The following is a 17,669-nucleotide window of genomic DNA, read 5'->3' as shown; positions in this document are numbered from 1 at the left end:
TCTCAAGAAAAACATACACACATGCACACACATGCGCGCTCACACACACACACACACACACACAGAAAGAAAGAAAGAAATGCAGGGTTAGTTTCCCTCACTCTTCACTGGTGTGTTTTCTTGTTTTAATGAAATGGCTAAACCTCCACCTACAGGATATTATTCTCAGAGGTAAAGTTCTGATAGTTGTCTTGAGAGAGACCTCACATAAGAGTCGTGAGAAAGGAGACTTCAATTAAGATCTGATCTCCAAGGTCAAATCTTGAAGTAAAAACTAATAGGAATGTGGAGAAGGCGAAAGTATCATGTAGTGCTGAATTCTTATGAAATTGTGGCTTTGTTTGAAATTTAACTTTTTGTATCTACCAGAAGTTAGTTTTACATATCTAGAATGACTGCTTTTCTTGGGTATTATTTTATGTGCTTTTTAAACATATATAAAAAGGTATAGTTTTATATATAATACATATATTTTAAAATTATATATGTATAATTCTATATATGAAAAATATATATCTCTTTTATTAATGTAGTCATATTCTCGTGGCATCTTATTGTACAGAATGCCCAAGCCTATTTTGTTCATTCCACACGTGACCTGTTGAGTCCAAGGAAACTGAAACAGTGAACACCAAGCACTGTGCCATCTAGATGTATTGATTTTTTAACTTGATTCAAAGTGAAGAGATCTTCAAATGAAAGAACTAATAATAAAATCACAACGAGAAAACTAGTCTTTTGACTCCTAATTCTAAATTCTGTTCACTTAACCCTGCTGCATCTTTAAATGAGTTTGGATCAAAAAGCTAATTGTTCCTCCAGAATCAATAAATGCCTAAAACACAGTCCTCTATTTCTTCCTGGTCTATCAAAAGCGGTGTTCTGGCCTTTCCTCTTTGAAATGGGAATGAAAAAGAATATGTTTCGGCCTCCTGAAAAAGAATATGTTTCAGCCAACGTTCATAAAGTTCAGAATTTGGTGGGCAGTTTCCTTTGAAAGTTTACATTAAGTGTTCTGCCACTCAAGTGTCCATATGGAATTGTTTAAGAAGTTTAAAGCCTAGCAATAAATGCCTTGCCTCAGACATACTGTAAGCCTTTGTCTATTGAAATGCAGCAGCTGTTTCATTACTTAAACATACCAGGTAACAGCAGCACAAAGAAATAGCAAGTTTATGACAGACGGTCTTTCTGGACAGGCTACAGTCAAAGCAGCAGAGTTTTGCTCAGGACTTTAAAGCTAACACACACATAACACCCCATGGTAAGCCCATTTGGATGGCCTCTTCTCTGTAGCTCACCCCACCAGAAGTTCTCCATCAAAGAATGAAGTGGATCCAGCTTTATTCTAAAAATGTGTCCGGTGTGGCAAAGTGGCACATAATTCTGTTTGAACCTGTCAGCCAACCACATGTTGGATACCCATTATTTTCCACAGCTTATAAATGAAGAAATTGAGGTTTTGAGACACTGAATTGCCCAAGATCACACAGCTGGGGGTGGCAGAGTTAAGATTGAAATCCAGGTCTTCTCACTCATAGTCTGATGTTCTCACCATTTGAACATTGGCTAATGCACGTGACAGGGTTAGGAAACTCTAAGTCAGCCCTCTCCAACTAGAGGACTCCTTCCCCCCCAGGGTATTCATGAGTTATTTTCCCAGACAGTTAATTTTACTTGAAGATTTAATTAGGATTTGTTTGAAGGTGAGAAGCAATGTTTGAAATCTTTCTCATATTCAAGCAAACCCAGATAATACAAAAGAGAATGTAAACGTTCTTAGGAATTTTTTAAAAAACCAAATTTGAAACATAGAGCCATTTCACACTGGAGTGTGTGCTGTAGCCTGCGCCCCTGGACCCCTCTGGAGGTTCACACTTACTCTCCTTGGCCATTGGCATTTTGGTGGAAAATTAGTAACATGTGCCCTAGTTTCAAAACTTACTGTAACTTTAATGCGTATGAAGTAAAGTGTTATTTTAAATGTTCATTATTTTAGGGGAAAGTACATCTTAAATACCAGAGCTTTATCCTGGCATTTAAAGCACTGATTTGTTTCCACCAGCCAGGAATTCAACACACTGCTCAAGAAAAAGATCACGACTAGGACTCCATAAGTCCCACTCTCTTCTCCCCTGCCCCCACCTCCCATCATTGCTCCCCGCCAAGGCTAACACTCTTCTGCTTTCTTAAATTGTAGATTAGTTTTGCCTGTTTTTGCACTTGGGAATCATATACTATACGCCTTTTGTGTCTAACTTCTTTTCCTTAACATTACATTTGTGAGTCAAAGGATGTTACTTTTTAAAGCAGGAAAACTTCCTTGGTCTTTAGCAGAATTAAATCCCTGGGAAAAGGAAAGGAGGACTAAGTAGATGTGAGAGAATTGTGAGATCTCAAAGATCACAAAATTCTAACCAAGCCCCCTCCCCAAAACTAAACAAAATTAACTTCTCAATTGAATTTTAATACATGTATTGTGTGAATGAGAGGCATCACCGTGTTCCGTACTGTGACCCTCCAATTCTAGAAACAAAGAGATTTTAAGGAAATGGTCTCCTTGGTAACTGAACTGTAGGAAACTGTAGGAAAACCCTAGAAATGTCTCTTCTATTTGTGAAGGGTTTAAAATGGTCTCAGTCATAGAAAAGAAGGTTTAAGATCCAAACATATTACGGGTTGCTAGAGAAGGGTTAAAGTAAGAAAGGAAAACATGTGGAACGTTTTTAATGACCTCACATTCCTTTACACTGAGCAGAGCGACATGGTGCAGTAATGCCTGTTTATCTAGCCTAGAGAGTTTGAGCTGGAATGAGGTTTCATGTGTGAGAACTTTTACAAACCATACAGAGATGTATAGGTTATAAGGTGTTATAATTAAAAACATAAATATTATTTCAGATCTCAAATTTAAGTATAATCACTTGGTTATGTTAGGTGAAGTATTTTCTAAATGCTATCATCTAAAAGGGATTCACTTGACCCCTGATTGTCATGCAGAATTCTTGATTTAAATATTTGTACCAGATTTAAATGTCTGTATACCACTGGCATACAGACTTCCCAGAAAGTCCCTGAAGTGTCTGGAAACTCCCGGAAGTCCCCCTACCTTCATTCCAAACTCCAATTTTAGTGTCACAAAGCTAGGTTAGCAGAAGGAGAGAAGAGTATCTCTAAAATTTTGCTTAAATGCAAAATAAAAAATGTTAACCTCTATGCCCTATTTAACTATGTCGCTTGATACCTGTACTGTTGCAACAGCTGTCTATTGTTCTCCTGTCTCGATGTACCTAATGCCAATGTAGCCTATAGACAGTAAAAATCACAGCATTTTTTGGAAGGGGCACTAACTGTGTGCTGGGCATCATGCTAGACAACTTGTATTCATTCCTTCCCTTAATCCTCACAATACTTGAGGTAGCTCTACCCTCATTTCACAGATAAGGAACCTGAGACTCAAACAGTTTACATTATTTGCCCAAGAACAGTAAGTGTTAGAACTAGAACTTAAATCCACAGCCTATGCTCTGAATCCACTGTATTGCACAGTAGGCAAGTTTCAGTGTGTCATAATTGCTGTGGAAGATTCAAGGCACATCTTTGGTCAGAATGCTGAAACAGGCCCTTATTTTGCTTCATGGTTTGACAGTTGATTCTTAATTCAGCTCTGCTTTAAATCTATTCTTGGAAGAATCTTCTTTTAAATTGTATTTAATAGATTCTAAGTGATATTCCAGTAATATGTAAAGTTTCTAAAGAGCTTAACCCAACCAATGGTCAATGCCAGGAAAATTGTCTGGTTTTGAGTTTCGAATTGCACCATGCATCCAAGTGCATATACACACCCAACAGTGGGAGATTTGTGCAAATATCCATGATTCCCTGCATACCTGCAAGTACATTTAGAAGTGAATGCATCTGTAAGGAAGGGAATGAAATATTCCTAAAGCCAAATTTGCTGCCTTCCCTTAAATCTGACTTTCTTTTCTGATGTTTGAGTTTCTATTCTCCTACTCATCCAAATGTCAATGCTTGAGATGTCTTTGGTTGTTCCTTTCTTCCTTGCCCTTCACATCCCAACAGCACCAAGTTCAGTTCATTATTCCCTTATAATGTCATTGTATGTATCCATTTTTTATACTACTGCGTTGTTATTAAATGAAACCTTTACCATCTTATGAACGATCTACAATAGCCTTCTAACAGATTTCTTTATTTTCACTACCACCCTTGCAAAGTCTTTTTCAATGTTAGCCAGATTAATTTTCCTAAAACTCTCTTTTATTGTTTCACTTACTTGCTTAAACGCTTTCACTGGCCCCTCATTGCCAAGCGAATAAAGTTCAAACACTTTTCCTTGGCATTCAAGGCCTTTGCATCTGCCTCAGGATTCCTGGCCAAACTTACCTTCCACAACTATCGTGCATAAACCTCTACTCCACAGAGGGTTTCCTAAATACATCTTGTGTATTAGATTACTTTCACCTTTGAATCACTCTTGGTTTACAAATTATGTACAGAAAACACTTTATTTCACCACAATAAACCTTTGATTTAGCTGAATTTTTTGATTAGTAGAATTATTTACATGTTTTGATGCCTTTAAAACATAATGAAGCTATGTGTTTTAGGTTCTTGTCATCTCTGAATTACAAATTTAACCATATCCTAGAAATTTTGAGCATCTGACAGCTGTTCTGTTATCTGCCTGATTTTTTAACAATTAAATATATACTTGCATTCGGCCTTTCTTAAAGATATTCATGAGTCTAGATAAGAGTTAGCTTTCTCATGTAACAGAGAAACTGAAAAATTCAAACGGCTTATTTTTACTAGGCTTAATTGCTGCACTACTGTAAAATAATGATGCTTAAACAAAAATTTACTTTTTTAAGCACTCAATCACAGTGAGATAATGGGGTAAGGGAATGGGCACTGGACTTCAAGTCAGAAGATTATGGATTCAACTGAATGCTGTGTGACCTAGCACAAGATACTTAAATTCTCGGAACTTGTTTCTGTATCTATAAAACTGGAATACTAATACATGTTTCTTCAGTGTGTGATAAGAATTGTCATATAACTTGTGAAGCCACTTGGTATATACCATACTTCATCGATTCTCACATTCACTTCTTTTTATTTAATATTTCTGAAATGAAGATGCATCTTATACTCAATGGCATCTTGACATCCTGTCATAGGTTGATTGATGGTATTTTTTTTTTGTCTGAATTGTCAGCACATATGATAGTAGTGTTTCTTAAAATCACTGGTGTCTTAGAGTTGATGAGATACAGTAGCTGGCATTCCCACTCTCAGTGTTGTGCACCATATTCATCCTCTCCATTTTCATCCTGCAACAAAATGCCCCTCCCCCTGAGACTCCCACATAGTGTTCATACTTTAGTTTGTTTTTATATGTTAGCTAACTATGCAACCTCATGTCAGTCCCCATCACTGTTAACTAACTTCTATTGTAAACTTCTGGAAAACAGAGTGCATCTCTTTCACTTGTTTATAAATCAACCTGCATAGTTATATAAGATTCTGTATTTAATAAATATTCACTTACTGGTGCTAATTTCACTTTTGAGACGACACTGAAACTTGGCATCTCAATAATTTTCCAGTGATTTTGGTAAAAGCTAGGGAAAGGACTGCGAATGCCAAGGAATGGAAAACGTGTGATTACATAGGTTTCTTCACATCACTGTTTTCTGTTGAAAATACTGCTTCTTACCTCATAGTACCTTCCCTCTTCTATAAGCCAAACAGCTCCAGACAATATTGTGAAATGCTCACAAAGCCAGCAGGCCCTGTTCTGGTGATGGCTGGGTTTGGCCTTCTTCTACTCATCTCTATCATCCTTCAGTGTCAACAGCCAAAAGACAGAGGGAAACTGTTACTGTCACCAGTACTGGGGATAGAGACAAAACAAAAGTAAACAGACGCTTGGTGCTTCACTTTTCCCAGGGTGGACTTTGGTGGACTTTGGTGGACTTTGTCCAGACTCTGACTGCCACAGCCATGTTTCTACTTCCACTCAGTCACTCATTTATTCCCATTTTTATTTCTCTGTGGTGATCTGACAGGTTAAAGATTTCATAAATTCCGAGCTCCTAGCACAGTTGTATTCTTCAGAGGACCAAAATACCCTGATGGAGGAATCTGCTGAGCAGGCTCAGCGCCGGGATGAGATGCTTCGAATGTACCAAGCACTGAAAGAAGCCCTTGGGATAATTGGGGACATCAGCACGGCCACCGTGTCCACTCCAGCACCCCCTCCAGTGGATGACTCCTGGATACAGCACTCTCGCAGGTAAGAAGATGGCCCCGGCCGGGCGCGGTGGCTCGCGCCTGTAATCCCAGCACTTTGGGAGGCCGAGGCGGGCAGATCACGAGGTCGGGAGATCGAGACCATCCTGGCGAACATAGTGAAACCCTGTCTCTACTAAAAACATAAAAAAAATTAGCCGGGCGTGGTGGCGGGTGCTTGTAGTCCCAGCTACTCGGGAGGCTGAGGCAGGAGAATGGTGTGAACCCGGGAGGCAGAGCTTGCAGTGAGCCGAGATCACGCCACTGCACTCCAGCCTGGGTGACAGAGCAAGACTCCGTCTCAAAAAAAAAAAAAAAAAAAGAAGATGGCCCCACAACCCCTGAGCCCTGCCACGCTTGTCCAATATCATTTTCTGAGAGTGCTTTCCTAAACCAAGATGGACCTACAGAAAAAGGGGAAAAGATATTTACATTCAGGAGTAAGGATCAGATTATACTAACTCCCTTAAAAATGCAGCACAGTGCATCCTCACAATGGAATGTTATATAGTCACTAAAAAGAACAAGACAGTTCTATTAAGTCCTAAAATGGAAAGATAATCCAGTTAATGGGAAGCTTTAAAAAAAAAGGGAGGTTGTATGCCAGGCGCGGTGGCTCACGCCTGTATTCCCAGCACTTTGGGAGGCCGAGGCAAGTGGATCACCTGAGGTCAGGAGTTTGAGACCAGGCTGGCCAACATAGTGAAACCCTGTCCCTACTAAAAATACAAAAATTGGCTGGGGGTGGTGGCGCACGCCTGTGATCCCAGCTACTTGGGAGGCTGAGGCAGGAGAATCGCTTGAATTCAGGAGTCAGAGGTTGCAGTGAGCCGAGATCACGCCACTGCACTCCAGCCTGGGTGACAGAGCGAGACTCCGCCTCAAAGAAAAAAAAAAGGAGGCTGTAGAACATTGTGTTCTATGGTATACAGAAAAGCAATTTATATATATACAGAGAAAATATATACTTATACAAATGTAGAATACAGTTTAAAAGGATGCACAAGAAACTTCTATAGTTGTTTCAACAGAGTGAAGGGGTAGGGAGAGGAAAACTTACTTTGCTCCATTTACCCTTTTATCCCTTTGACTTTCATGACATGAATTGGACTTATTCAGTCAAAAAATAATTTTTAAAAAGCAGGAAGTTACAAAACATTTTTAGAGATTAATTCAGACAGAAAGGAGGAGTGAGCAAACTATGATTTCTCTTTTTCCTCAGGTCACCTCCTCCAAGCCCCACAACCCAAAGGAGGCCAACACTAAGTGCTCCCCTCGCAAGGCCCACATCCGGCCGAGGACCAGCTCCTGCCATTCCCTCTCCTGGCCCCCACTCTGGGGCTCCTCCAGTCCCATTCCGTCCAGGCCCATTACCTCCTTTCCCCAGCAGCAGTGACTCCTTCGGAGCCCCTCCACAAGTTCCATCTAGGCCTGCGAGGGCCCCGCCCAGTGTCCCAAGGTAAGGCATGGAGCAGAAATAGGGGGGGTAGTGCGCCTTGGTTCTCTTCTCATAGAATGACAGACAAAATTTATTTGAAAGAGAAAATTGCAAAGATCTTATCGTACGTGTTTGCAGTTTTCACAATGAACAGAGACTATAGGAAAATTGCCAACCCTGTTATGCCATTTAAAAATCACTTGTGATCATTGAAATTTCTCATTTATCAATTGGCACAAACTAAATAGGACTAAAGAACACTGGGTCCCAATGAATGACATTTTGGCAGCTATTGGGAGAATTTGAGGGCTTTGAAACAAAAGAGCTATGGAGGATTGTAGCAAGCTGTGTGTTCTATAGGTCATGAGAGTTCCATGGACTAAAGTCTTGCCTTCTCCATTATCAAAAGAATTCTAGAAAACCACTGACTTAGAGAATTTTATCCATCTGCCTTCTGAACTGTGATCCTTATACTCAATTTTACCAATTTTCATATAGGCTGAATAAATCTGGCTGATTGATCTGCAATTGTTTTTTTAAAAACTACACATAGAAATTTTAATATAGGCATGATTGTTGTATACAGTCACTAATCATATATAAGACAGATCATTGTACATTTGAATAATACGTGTTGACAATTATAAGTGGATTTTCAGGCTTAATTGTGAAACAATATAGCTAATAAATAATGGACCTAGAAACACACATAGTTGGAGCTGTAGTCTCACCTTCATATACTTACAGTCAAAATATACACAATGAATATAATCAGAGATTTTTAAGGTATAAAGTACTAAGGTTTTTTCCCCCTCAAAATCAGAAATATAAAGAGGAAAGAAAATTAGCCCATATATAAATTTAATTTTTAAAAAATTCAATTCAGAGAATTAAAATATTTATATACTCCATGAAGGAATATCTGACTATATATGAACCATAAAAACAGATGTGACTTCTACCCATCCCTGAAGCCTGAGCCACCTTGCCAACTGATTATGGCACTTAGGTTTTATTTTGATCTTCAAGTTGTTGAGCGTAATGAAGAGAAGAAGGGGGATCTTAAACTAGTACACAGAGGGTGGTACAGCAAGAATAGGCAGGAGATTTGCAATCAGAAGACCTGGGTTACTGAAGGTCTTGGGAAACTCATTTAACTCTGAGACGGGAGTTCTTTATCTATGAAACAGGGAGAATTCAATAAGATTGTTCCCCAGATCATATGACATGAGGTATTTGAAAGAGTTTGATACACTGTAAAGACTACAGTTGTTACCACTGTTATCATTTTGGTCCTAAGCAAAGAGGATATATACACACTCTCAATCCAATTTTTTTTCTCTAAATTCAATAGACTTGGCTTATAAATTATTTGGAATGGTGCTAAATTTCTAGTAATAACAGTACTAGCAATAGCCAACATTTATTGTGCCCTCAATATTACTAGGCATTGCCCTAAGAACTTTGTATATACATTTTTGTTTAAAGCTCACAACAAATAGGTTGTTATCCACATTTTACAGATGAGGCAGTGAGATTAAACAGCTTGCCCAAGGCTGCTCAGCCAGTCCCTAGTGGAGCTGGACTTTAATCCCATGCAGTCTGCTTCCAAAGCCATTTCCTGACCATGACCCCAGGGTTTTTCAACCTCATCAGTGCTGACGTTTTTGTTGTGGAGGGCTGTCCTGTGTATTATAAGATGTTTAGCAGCATCCCTCCCCCTCTGCCCTCTAGATTTCAGTTGCAGTCCCCAGTTGTGACCACTAAAAATATCTGTAGACACTCCCAATGTCCCTTAGGGGAGTAAAATTCCTCTCCACATGAGAACCACTGCACTGTAGTATTCAAAAGAATTCCCTTCCATGTGAAATCATGAATTTCAGCATTGAGCCTTGCTACAAGCAAGATCCAATTTATTATTTTAGAAAACCTCAAATTGACTAGGAAAGTGTTTGCCATTGTACCAGGAAGGTATTGAGGCCATTGGAAGAGTTGAGAGTGGGAAGGCTGGAGTGCCATGCAGGAGCTACTTTTGTCTGTCTAGCTGTGAGAAGAAACCAGAGCAAACTGGTGGTGCCTGTCCTGGGGAATGAACATGCATGTTCTGCCTGCTTGCTTGACTGCTTTACCTGTGGGTTTCAGATGAGCTAGCTTGCCAGTACCCTTCACAAAATCAACTTTTGAATGCTAAGCTGACTTGTTAAGCAGGGTGGAGTTGCCGTTGGTATTTTCCAGCTCGCACGAACAAGGCAGCCGGATGAGAATGAGTAGCCCGAGCTGGATGGCCGGCACATGGGCAGCAGGGCTTAATGAGACTACGTTAGGGAATTTATAGGATGACAGTTGCCTTATTTGAAATTTCTAGAATACTCTGAAGTTAGAACCAGACTTTACTTGATCTGGCCATGCAAAGAGTCCCAAATTTAAAACAGAAATGAAAGTACAGGGTAAAAGAGGAAAGTTTGTTGTTTTGTGCTGAGCCTTCAAGTTTCTGTGCTGGTTCAGCGCTTTGGGAGGGAAATCCCGGGGAAGGGGGCTGGGGGAGGGGTGGTCACCTGAGAGAGGGCAAGAAAGACTCTGTCAGGATCCCCATGCCTGTTAAATCCAGCTTTAGATGGAGAGTTCTGACCACATAAAGTCTGTTTTTAATAAAAGCCAGAGCAGGAATCCTACCAAATACAAGCCAGAAATGGGGTTTAAGATTTCAAAAAAAGAAAGGAAGAGAGAACGAGAGAAAGAAAGAAATTGAGAGAAGCGCTTGTTGAAACTTCACCTTATTATGTTTGTTTAATATATTCTATTTCCCCTCTGTGCTTTGCCTCCATTTTCTCTATCAAAAACTTAGAAAGTTGAAATGCCATTATCCATCATCTCTGGGAAAACAACCCTTTGTTTTCAGAGAAGGAAGTTTGATTTTTTTTTTTCAAGTTTTTTACTTTCTTAAGGGTCCTTTCTCCTCTTGTATCTGAAACCAGAAACCTATAACATGACAAGACAGCACAAAAGGTGTCCCGCCAGCTCCCTGTTGGGCTTTAATATTACAAAGGCAATAACTGAACTTTTAGAGACAAGAGATTCTGCCATTCAGCATGTGCTTGTGCATAGTTTTCTTCTGGATAATTCACGACTTCATTAGCAAGTTATGATCTTGACTTTTAAGAGCATATATACTTTTATGTTAACGCCATTCAAAGGTAATCAAAGCACACTTGCAATTGTACAGAAACCATGAGTGTTCTGCTTTTAAAAAATATATATTATTGTATCTTTCCATTCCAATATAAAAGGAGAGGAAGGAGAGAGGTGGTGGAGTCATTTTTGGCCCAGCTTTTCTCAGCTGCTCAAGCTGTTCTGGTTTATGTGCATGGAGCCTTTCAGTTAGGGAGCTGGAAATATTGCAAACTACATGCCTGTTTTAATTAATTCCACTTGAGCTAGAGAAGCATCTCTATCCCAAAGAGATTCACTAGTATGTATGCTTCTGTCATTGGTAACTTGAGTATACACAAATCAGTGATTTGTGGAACATTTTCTATTGCCAGAATATCTGGATTGTCCCCTCCCCTCTCACCTCCACTCAACTTCTCTGAAGGGGCTAAATGCTGTTTGAAAATCCAATCCAGTGTGTATTTACTTAACAAGATGATCTTAAACAGACATCACCACCTCTTTAGGGTTCCTAGTCTCTTAATTGAAGATCCTGATCTTCATCAGACATTAACTTTAGAGCTGATGTAACTATTTTCAGATATAGCTTCTTAAAATTAGTTAATTGGGAATCACAGTCTTTGACATTAACAGAACAAATTCACTGAATCCGAGTGTGTTTTTCCTGGCAATAATGAACTCTGGCATTATTTCACTCATTTGTCTTCTTCCCTTTCCTTGGACTAAGCTATTTTGCAATAGTCAAAAGGGGATAAGGGTGGGAGGAAGGGTCTCCAACCAAGCAAGAAGAAACTTTTTTTTTTTAACCTCATCACTCAATATTCAAGTACTTTTTTTGACCACCCTTGTTCACCAAGTATGATGGTGTCTCTTTAAAAAGACAAAACTGAATCATTCGAAAGGATTTGGGTTTTACTCCAGCTCATCAAAATCACATAAACACAATATGGAAACCAAGAAATGCTCCCTTGAAGGAGTCTCTGGTGAGCCCCTTAGTGAAGCTGATGTCCCACCCTGCAAGGGCAGTCCCAGAGTAGCATCAAGATTATTCCAGAGTGTCTCACTCATGCCCATCCCATGACTTAGGTGGCTTCCTTGACTTAAGTGGCACACTTTAAGAGTTTCATTGTAATCCCACATTTTCAGTAATTTATTACAAATCGACCATGCCAAAAGATTTATTAATCCTTCTACATAGGCAATCAATGCATGCACATTCTTTTCTTTACAAAGACAAAAGCCATTTAATCCTCCTTATAATTTAGTTTAATTCTGTTTCAAATGTTTGACCTTGATGGCCTGCAGTGCTCTATCTCTTTTATGTATTTTACATATTGTTATAACTGACAATTAATATAAAGTCCCTTTCACTTAGGGATACGATCTCCTTGTTTTGGTTTTGTAGCCAGTCCCCCAAATTTTGCATGAGGACAAATTCACGATTCTTATGAGTGTGTCTTTGAATCCCTTACGTCAAGGTTTGGTGCCATGAAGGATGAAGCTGCTGAGCCCTGAAGTCGTGGGCTAAGGGTACACGGACAATTAAGCAACTTAAGTGACTAGCCTGTGTCTGATTCCCCTGCAGTCATGTACTGAAAACCTCCTGACTTACTGTCTTTTCAACAGCCCTCTAAAAGTCTGACTTCTTTTAGCAGCTGAATGTCATTTGGACAAATGAGGAACTCATCTTGTGACCTCTGATGTCAGCCAGGAGCTTTCTATTTTTCTCACCATCCTCCCCCTTTAAAAAACAAATACATAAATTTATCATTGGGCATTGTGATTTTTCATGGAACAGTTTTTATTTTTAGCAACTGGCTTTCAAAGCAAGGAAAGATTTTTTTTAAGCATAATTACTAAGAATAGAAACAACTTTGAGGTGTTCTTTTTGATTCTTAATATTTAAGGTGTCTCATGACATTTGAAGTCTCTAAATGTCATTAATCATTTGTTGCAGGTTTAATATGAGTTGTCATGATGCTTAATATACTTTAATGAAAATAGAATTTTGGCCACATGCTGTTCATTAAAGAAAATATCCAATTTAATATAAGTCCCTCAATTAAAAATCCCATCAAAAGCCTTGTTCCAATTTCACCATGATTCTGGCTATAACACAATTATTTCATTGGAGTGAATCAATGGTTAATGTCAAAGTTTTTAATTCTTCAAGTCTTGGTTTCAATCTGGTTTAAGTGAAAGTAAAATTAGTTTGGTGGTTTCCTTCTTGAGTCTTGCAAACTTGAGTCTACCTTACACAAACATCTCCATCCTGCCACGGTTCGGATGACTGGCAGTCTGTTTAGGTGAGGCCCAGAAACAGAATGCAAGTCTTGTGAAAGTCAGAATCTGGGAGCTTTGCAGATGTGTCAAGGTAGCCTTCAGATTGCCTCTTGGTTTCAATGTGTCCCTTATCTCACTCTTCCAAACATCCTATGTTGTAAGAGGGTAAAAGGAAAAGGAAAATAATAAAGGATCTACATAAGGCAAAGTACAAGTAACATAAATGCAGACAGGCAGCAGTAAATATAACAATATGCTGCTGTTAGCCCAGTGGTAACTGGCATTAAGCTAACCAAACACAACTGCTTCCACATCCCATGACAAATAATAGCAAATAGCTCTGTCATTGTTCTCTTTGGGGCTCTAAATTGTTGAAGCTTCAGCCATTGCAGGGAAAGCCTTCCTGAGTTTCAGGGGACCCAGCCCTGCCCTGAGTTTCACCTGACTGATAGAGGAAAACAGCCAAGACAGGAGTCTGGCAGAGAAGCCACTGGCCAGTGAAAAATGCACAGTAGAGGATTATTATTCTTCCTGCGACCAGTCAGTAGCAAATTGTCACCAGTTGGAATCTGCTGAATATTCCTATATACAAGTTAATGTTAGCTCAAAGAAAGGGGGTTTAAAAAAAAAAGTTTTGCCCAGTGTAAGCAGATACAGATTTGTAGATGACACACAAGCTAGTACTTCTATTTCATCACTGCACTTCGTTGTTTCCCTCACTTGTAAGAAAAGAATGATTTTTACAGGGAAACCTTCACATTCAGACAGTTCTTGTTAGTTCTTGTTTTAACGACTTCAACGATTCATGGCATGACATTGCTCATAGCTCTTTCACCTCTAAATTTTATCCAAGCAACAAATTAGAAGAAAGGACTGCTGGGGGACTTCTTCCTTCTCTCTGTGAAAGATCAGAAGCAATTTTTTTTTTTTTTTGAGGCGGAGTCTCTATCACCCAGGCTGGAGTGCAGTGGCGTGGTCTCGGCTCACTGCAACCCCTGCCTCCTGGCTTCAAGCGATTCTCCTGCCTCAGCCTCCTGAGTAGCTGGGATTACAGGCGTGCACCACCACATCCAGCTAATTTTTGTATTTTGAGTAGAGATAGGGTTTCACCATGTTGCCCAGGTTGGTCTCAAACTCCTGACCTCAGGTGATCCACCCACCACAGCCTCCCAGAGTGCTGGGATTACAGCCATAAGCCACCACACCAGGCCTAGAAGCAAAATTTAAATAACATTTACTAGAGTTGCTTTAGCCAATAAGAGCCAGGAAATTAAAAATGAAAATGTAAATGCTGCATCTTTCACTCAGAAACGTGCCTTAAATGCCTACCTCCAGCAATGTAAGAAAAACATTGAGGATTTAGCTGAGAGTTTGACGGCTTTTGCTTGCCTGTCATAACTTCATTGCTGCTCAAAGGTAGAATTTTAAAACACTCGACATTGAAATCCTTTAGCTTACCATTGCCAATGTATTGTAAGTGTTGTCTGGGGGAACCCCTGAATCTAAACATATATTTACACCCTTAAGTTGCCAAATTAAATCCATCTGGCTTACCAAATGCTGTCGCCAAAAGGCTATTACACTTTTGGTGTAGCCAGTATTTTAAATGTGGGGGATGGGAGGGCAGTGTTGAAAGGCACTAGATTTGATAGAATTTACATGTGCATTGATGCCACATTAAGTATTTACATCAAGTTTAGATCCCATGGCAACTCTGACCAAGAAAGAATTCCTACACAAGGCAAAAAGTCTAAAGCCACTAGGTATTTGCGCCATCTCCTCATGGCACTTTTTGCCCTGTGACTGCTTTTCAGGCATCACAGCCACGCAATAGGCAAAACCACAAATAGCAAACACTCTAATTTCTTGAATTATTTTTTAACTATTCCCATAAGCACTAGGAAATGCCCACTCCTGTTTTCTGGTCGAAGTTATCAGCTCATGTGAATCATAGAAAGAATAAATTCTACCCAAGGACCTGAAAATATGTTAAGTCAAAATGGCAAGTAGCAAAATTCGCAATCACTCATAATCCATAGCAAGGTAGGGTCTTCCTAACTTCAGTTGCTTAGAGACATGTAAAATTCCAAATGTTCATAAAATCAACTTTTTCTCCTATTGGGAATTAATTTAAACATTAGAAAACAGGAAAAGGTATAAGCACTCTTCTTAAATGTGCAAGTTGATATGAAATTTAGAAATAAGCCCCATTCCTTCCCGCTTCTTTGGTAGAAGGGCTAATGGACTAACTAAGAGAGAGAATAAGCTAAAAGTCTGGATAGCCACAACTAAATACACCACCACAGGAGAATCCCTCAGCTTCTATGGTAATTTTGAAACTAAGAGAAAATAAGACAGCATGAGAAGGCATTATGCTGCTTTAAATATGACTTGGGAATGGTCTTATTTTACAATCAAATATACCACTTGCTTCCATCATGTAAATATTACCAGTATTTAGTTTCAGATTTTCATGAGGTAACATTATCTAAATTTACTGTTCGTCTGTATATTTAAATATATAACATTCATTTGCAGTATTTCATTTATCTCAAAAGATTAGTATATATCTCATCTAGAATGAGACCTCTTATGAGAATAGGAGATGAGAAAGACTTTTAAAGGCATTTCGCAGTCCAGAGAGTCTGCAATGAAATTATTCCACTCAGGAATGGGTATTTATGTAAGATACATTCTGTACCATGTGTATTTTTTTAAGTTTATATTAGCATTATTCTCAAAGCCAATTTTAAGAGTGAATGAAATTGTTCCCTTAAGTAAATCTACCCTTAAGTAGTATCATGCTCAAGGGCCTACACCAGAAAGTCTGCCCCACTGCTCTCGCTATAATACCATTCACTGAGGAAAAGCTGTAAGAACTGAGGAAAATGTCTACTTACTTTTTAAAACAACGAGAATTGCTTTTTGCTTCTCAGTAGTGTTGGAAAATATTTTAATAACTAAAATAATAAAACTTCATGTGAGGCAAATTCCACCTTAATTATTGCCCGTTGGGGTGGAAAAATTAAGGAAACATTAGTAAATGTGTTAAACAGAAAAACCACTGCAGTAATTTCCCGCCAAATACCTGGGTCTAAAGTCAAAATAAAATCTGTGCTCTGCATATGATTTGTATGAAAGCAGACTTATAGTTTTAGCTCTAACAATAGTACCACTTAGGACTAAGATGAATGGACCAGAAAAACCCCTGTGACTCATCAGTAGACTGTAATTAGCTTACTTAAGTGTTCTACAGTTCAGTTCGGGAATCTTTAATGAAGGATATTGATATAATTGCTTGATTCATTTTAATATTTCAAACACTCTAAATTACTCCATCACTATCTTAATAATTAATGCATGAAAACTCATACTTACATTGAAAATTCATTTTAAAGCACAATATCTTTGAATAAACCCATTGAAATAGTGTTTCTGGTGTTTGCTTAAAACTTTGGTGTATAACTGATTACATCTTATAGATTTCATTTTTTTTTCCTGGTATTTTCCTCTTCTAACTTAGGACCTTTTTGCCATATGTGGCTATTTGATGTATATTGTTCAGTCACGATCTTCTAGGTGACTGAAAAACGCATGGAGTTACTCATGCCAATAATTATTGCTACTGAATTGTTCCAAAGTCTCCCTTCCTGCAGAGAAATAAGTTTCAGTAAAATATTCTAGAGGATTACAAGTTATCTTTGCAGTTCATAAATACTTTCATAGGCTCCATTGATATTCACAGTTTTCAGTTAGACTGTTATTTTTATTGTAAAGTTTGCATTTATATTTCTTTTCTGTGGATTGCTTACCACTTATTAAAATTAAAATGCATTTTAAGGTGAAACATTATGTACCTAGAATACTGAAGGTAGCACTGACCATTGTCTTTAGCTCAGAAAGCAATGTTGAATTGGAAAAGCAAGATTTGAGAATATTCCTCTTTACTGCATTGTCATTGCACCCTAGTCCTTCTGATTTCCCTTGTCTCTCAGATGATCCCTACGCCCAATTATACAGAACAGTCTTCCTCTAGTTACTTATATCAAACACTTGCCTGCTAGCTGTGTTTGGCAGGCCAGCAGGATGAGGTAATAATCAGAAGAAAATGTTCTGGTTTATTGGCCTCATCCACGTACAACATTATTCAAAACAGTTCTCTGTGGGTGAGAACAGAGTTGCTTTGAGATCCCCTGGTCTAATGTTCTGTAGTAGTGAGGAGGAACAAAACTGTAAACTTTTTTTATCTCTTCTAGAATAATGGTAAGATAAATGATATCTGCTTGGCCCATCCTTTCAGTAATGTTTACAGGCAGTTAGATGTATGGGAAAATGAGAGCCTTTCATTTATAAACATTTTGGCTTTACTCTTTCCAAGTCCAGCCATCTTCTTAAGTACAGCCTCCATGGTCAGTACAGCAGTGTTTTCCTAAAAGCATATTTTGTGAACAATTTCTCCAGG

At 38.7% G+C, this 17,669-nt stretch overlaps 1 protein-coding gene across 7 annotated transcripts in view; it reads left to right on the top strand.

The window, feature by feature from the left end:
* DNM3 (dynamin 3) overlaps window positions 1–17,669 on the top strand; it is a 583,300-nt gene that overhangs the window by 546,017 nt on the left and 19,614 nt on the right. For 5 of the 7 annotated variants that reach the window (XM_055111556.2, XM_034940650.3, XM_003824660.4 and 2 more), the window contains 2 exons: window positions 6,096–6,322; window positions 7,541–7,777. In XM_055111556.2, coding sequence (XP_054967531.2) covers window positions 6,096–6,322; window positions 7,541–7,777 — 464 coding nt within the window. Of the gene's footprint in view, window positions 1–6,095; window positions 6,323–7,540; window positions 7,778–12,402; window positions 13,022–17,669 lie in introns of those variants that run through there. The other 2 variants (XM_034940656.3, XM_055111554.2) reach the window with 1 other exon arrangement.

This window comes from Pan paniscus, chromosome 1 (genome assembly GCF_029289425.2).
Source record: "Pan paniscus chromosome 1, NHGRI_mPanPan1-v2.0_pri, whole genome shotgun sequence".
Taxonomy (NCBI): domain Eukaryota; kingdom Metazoa; phylum Chordata; class Mammalia; order Primates; family Hominidae; genus Pan; species Pan paniscus.
This window is presented reverse-complemented; position numbering and strand designations above follow the sequence as displayed.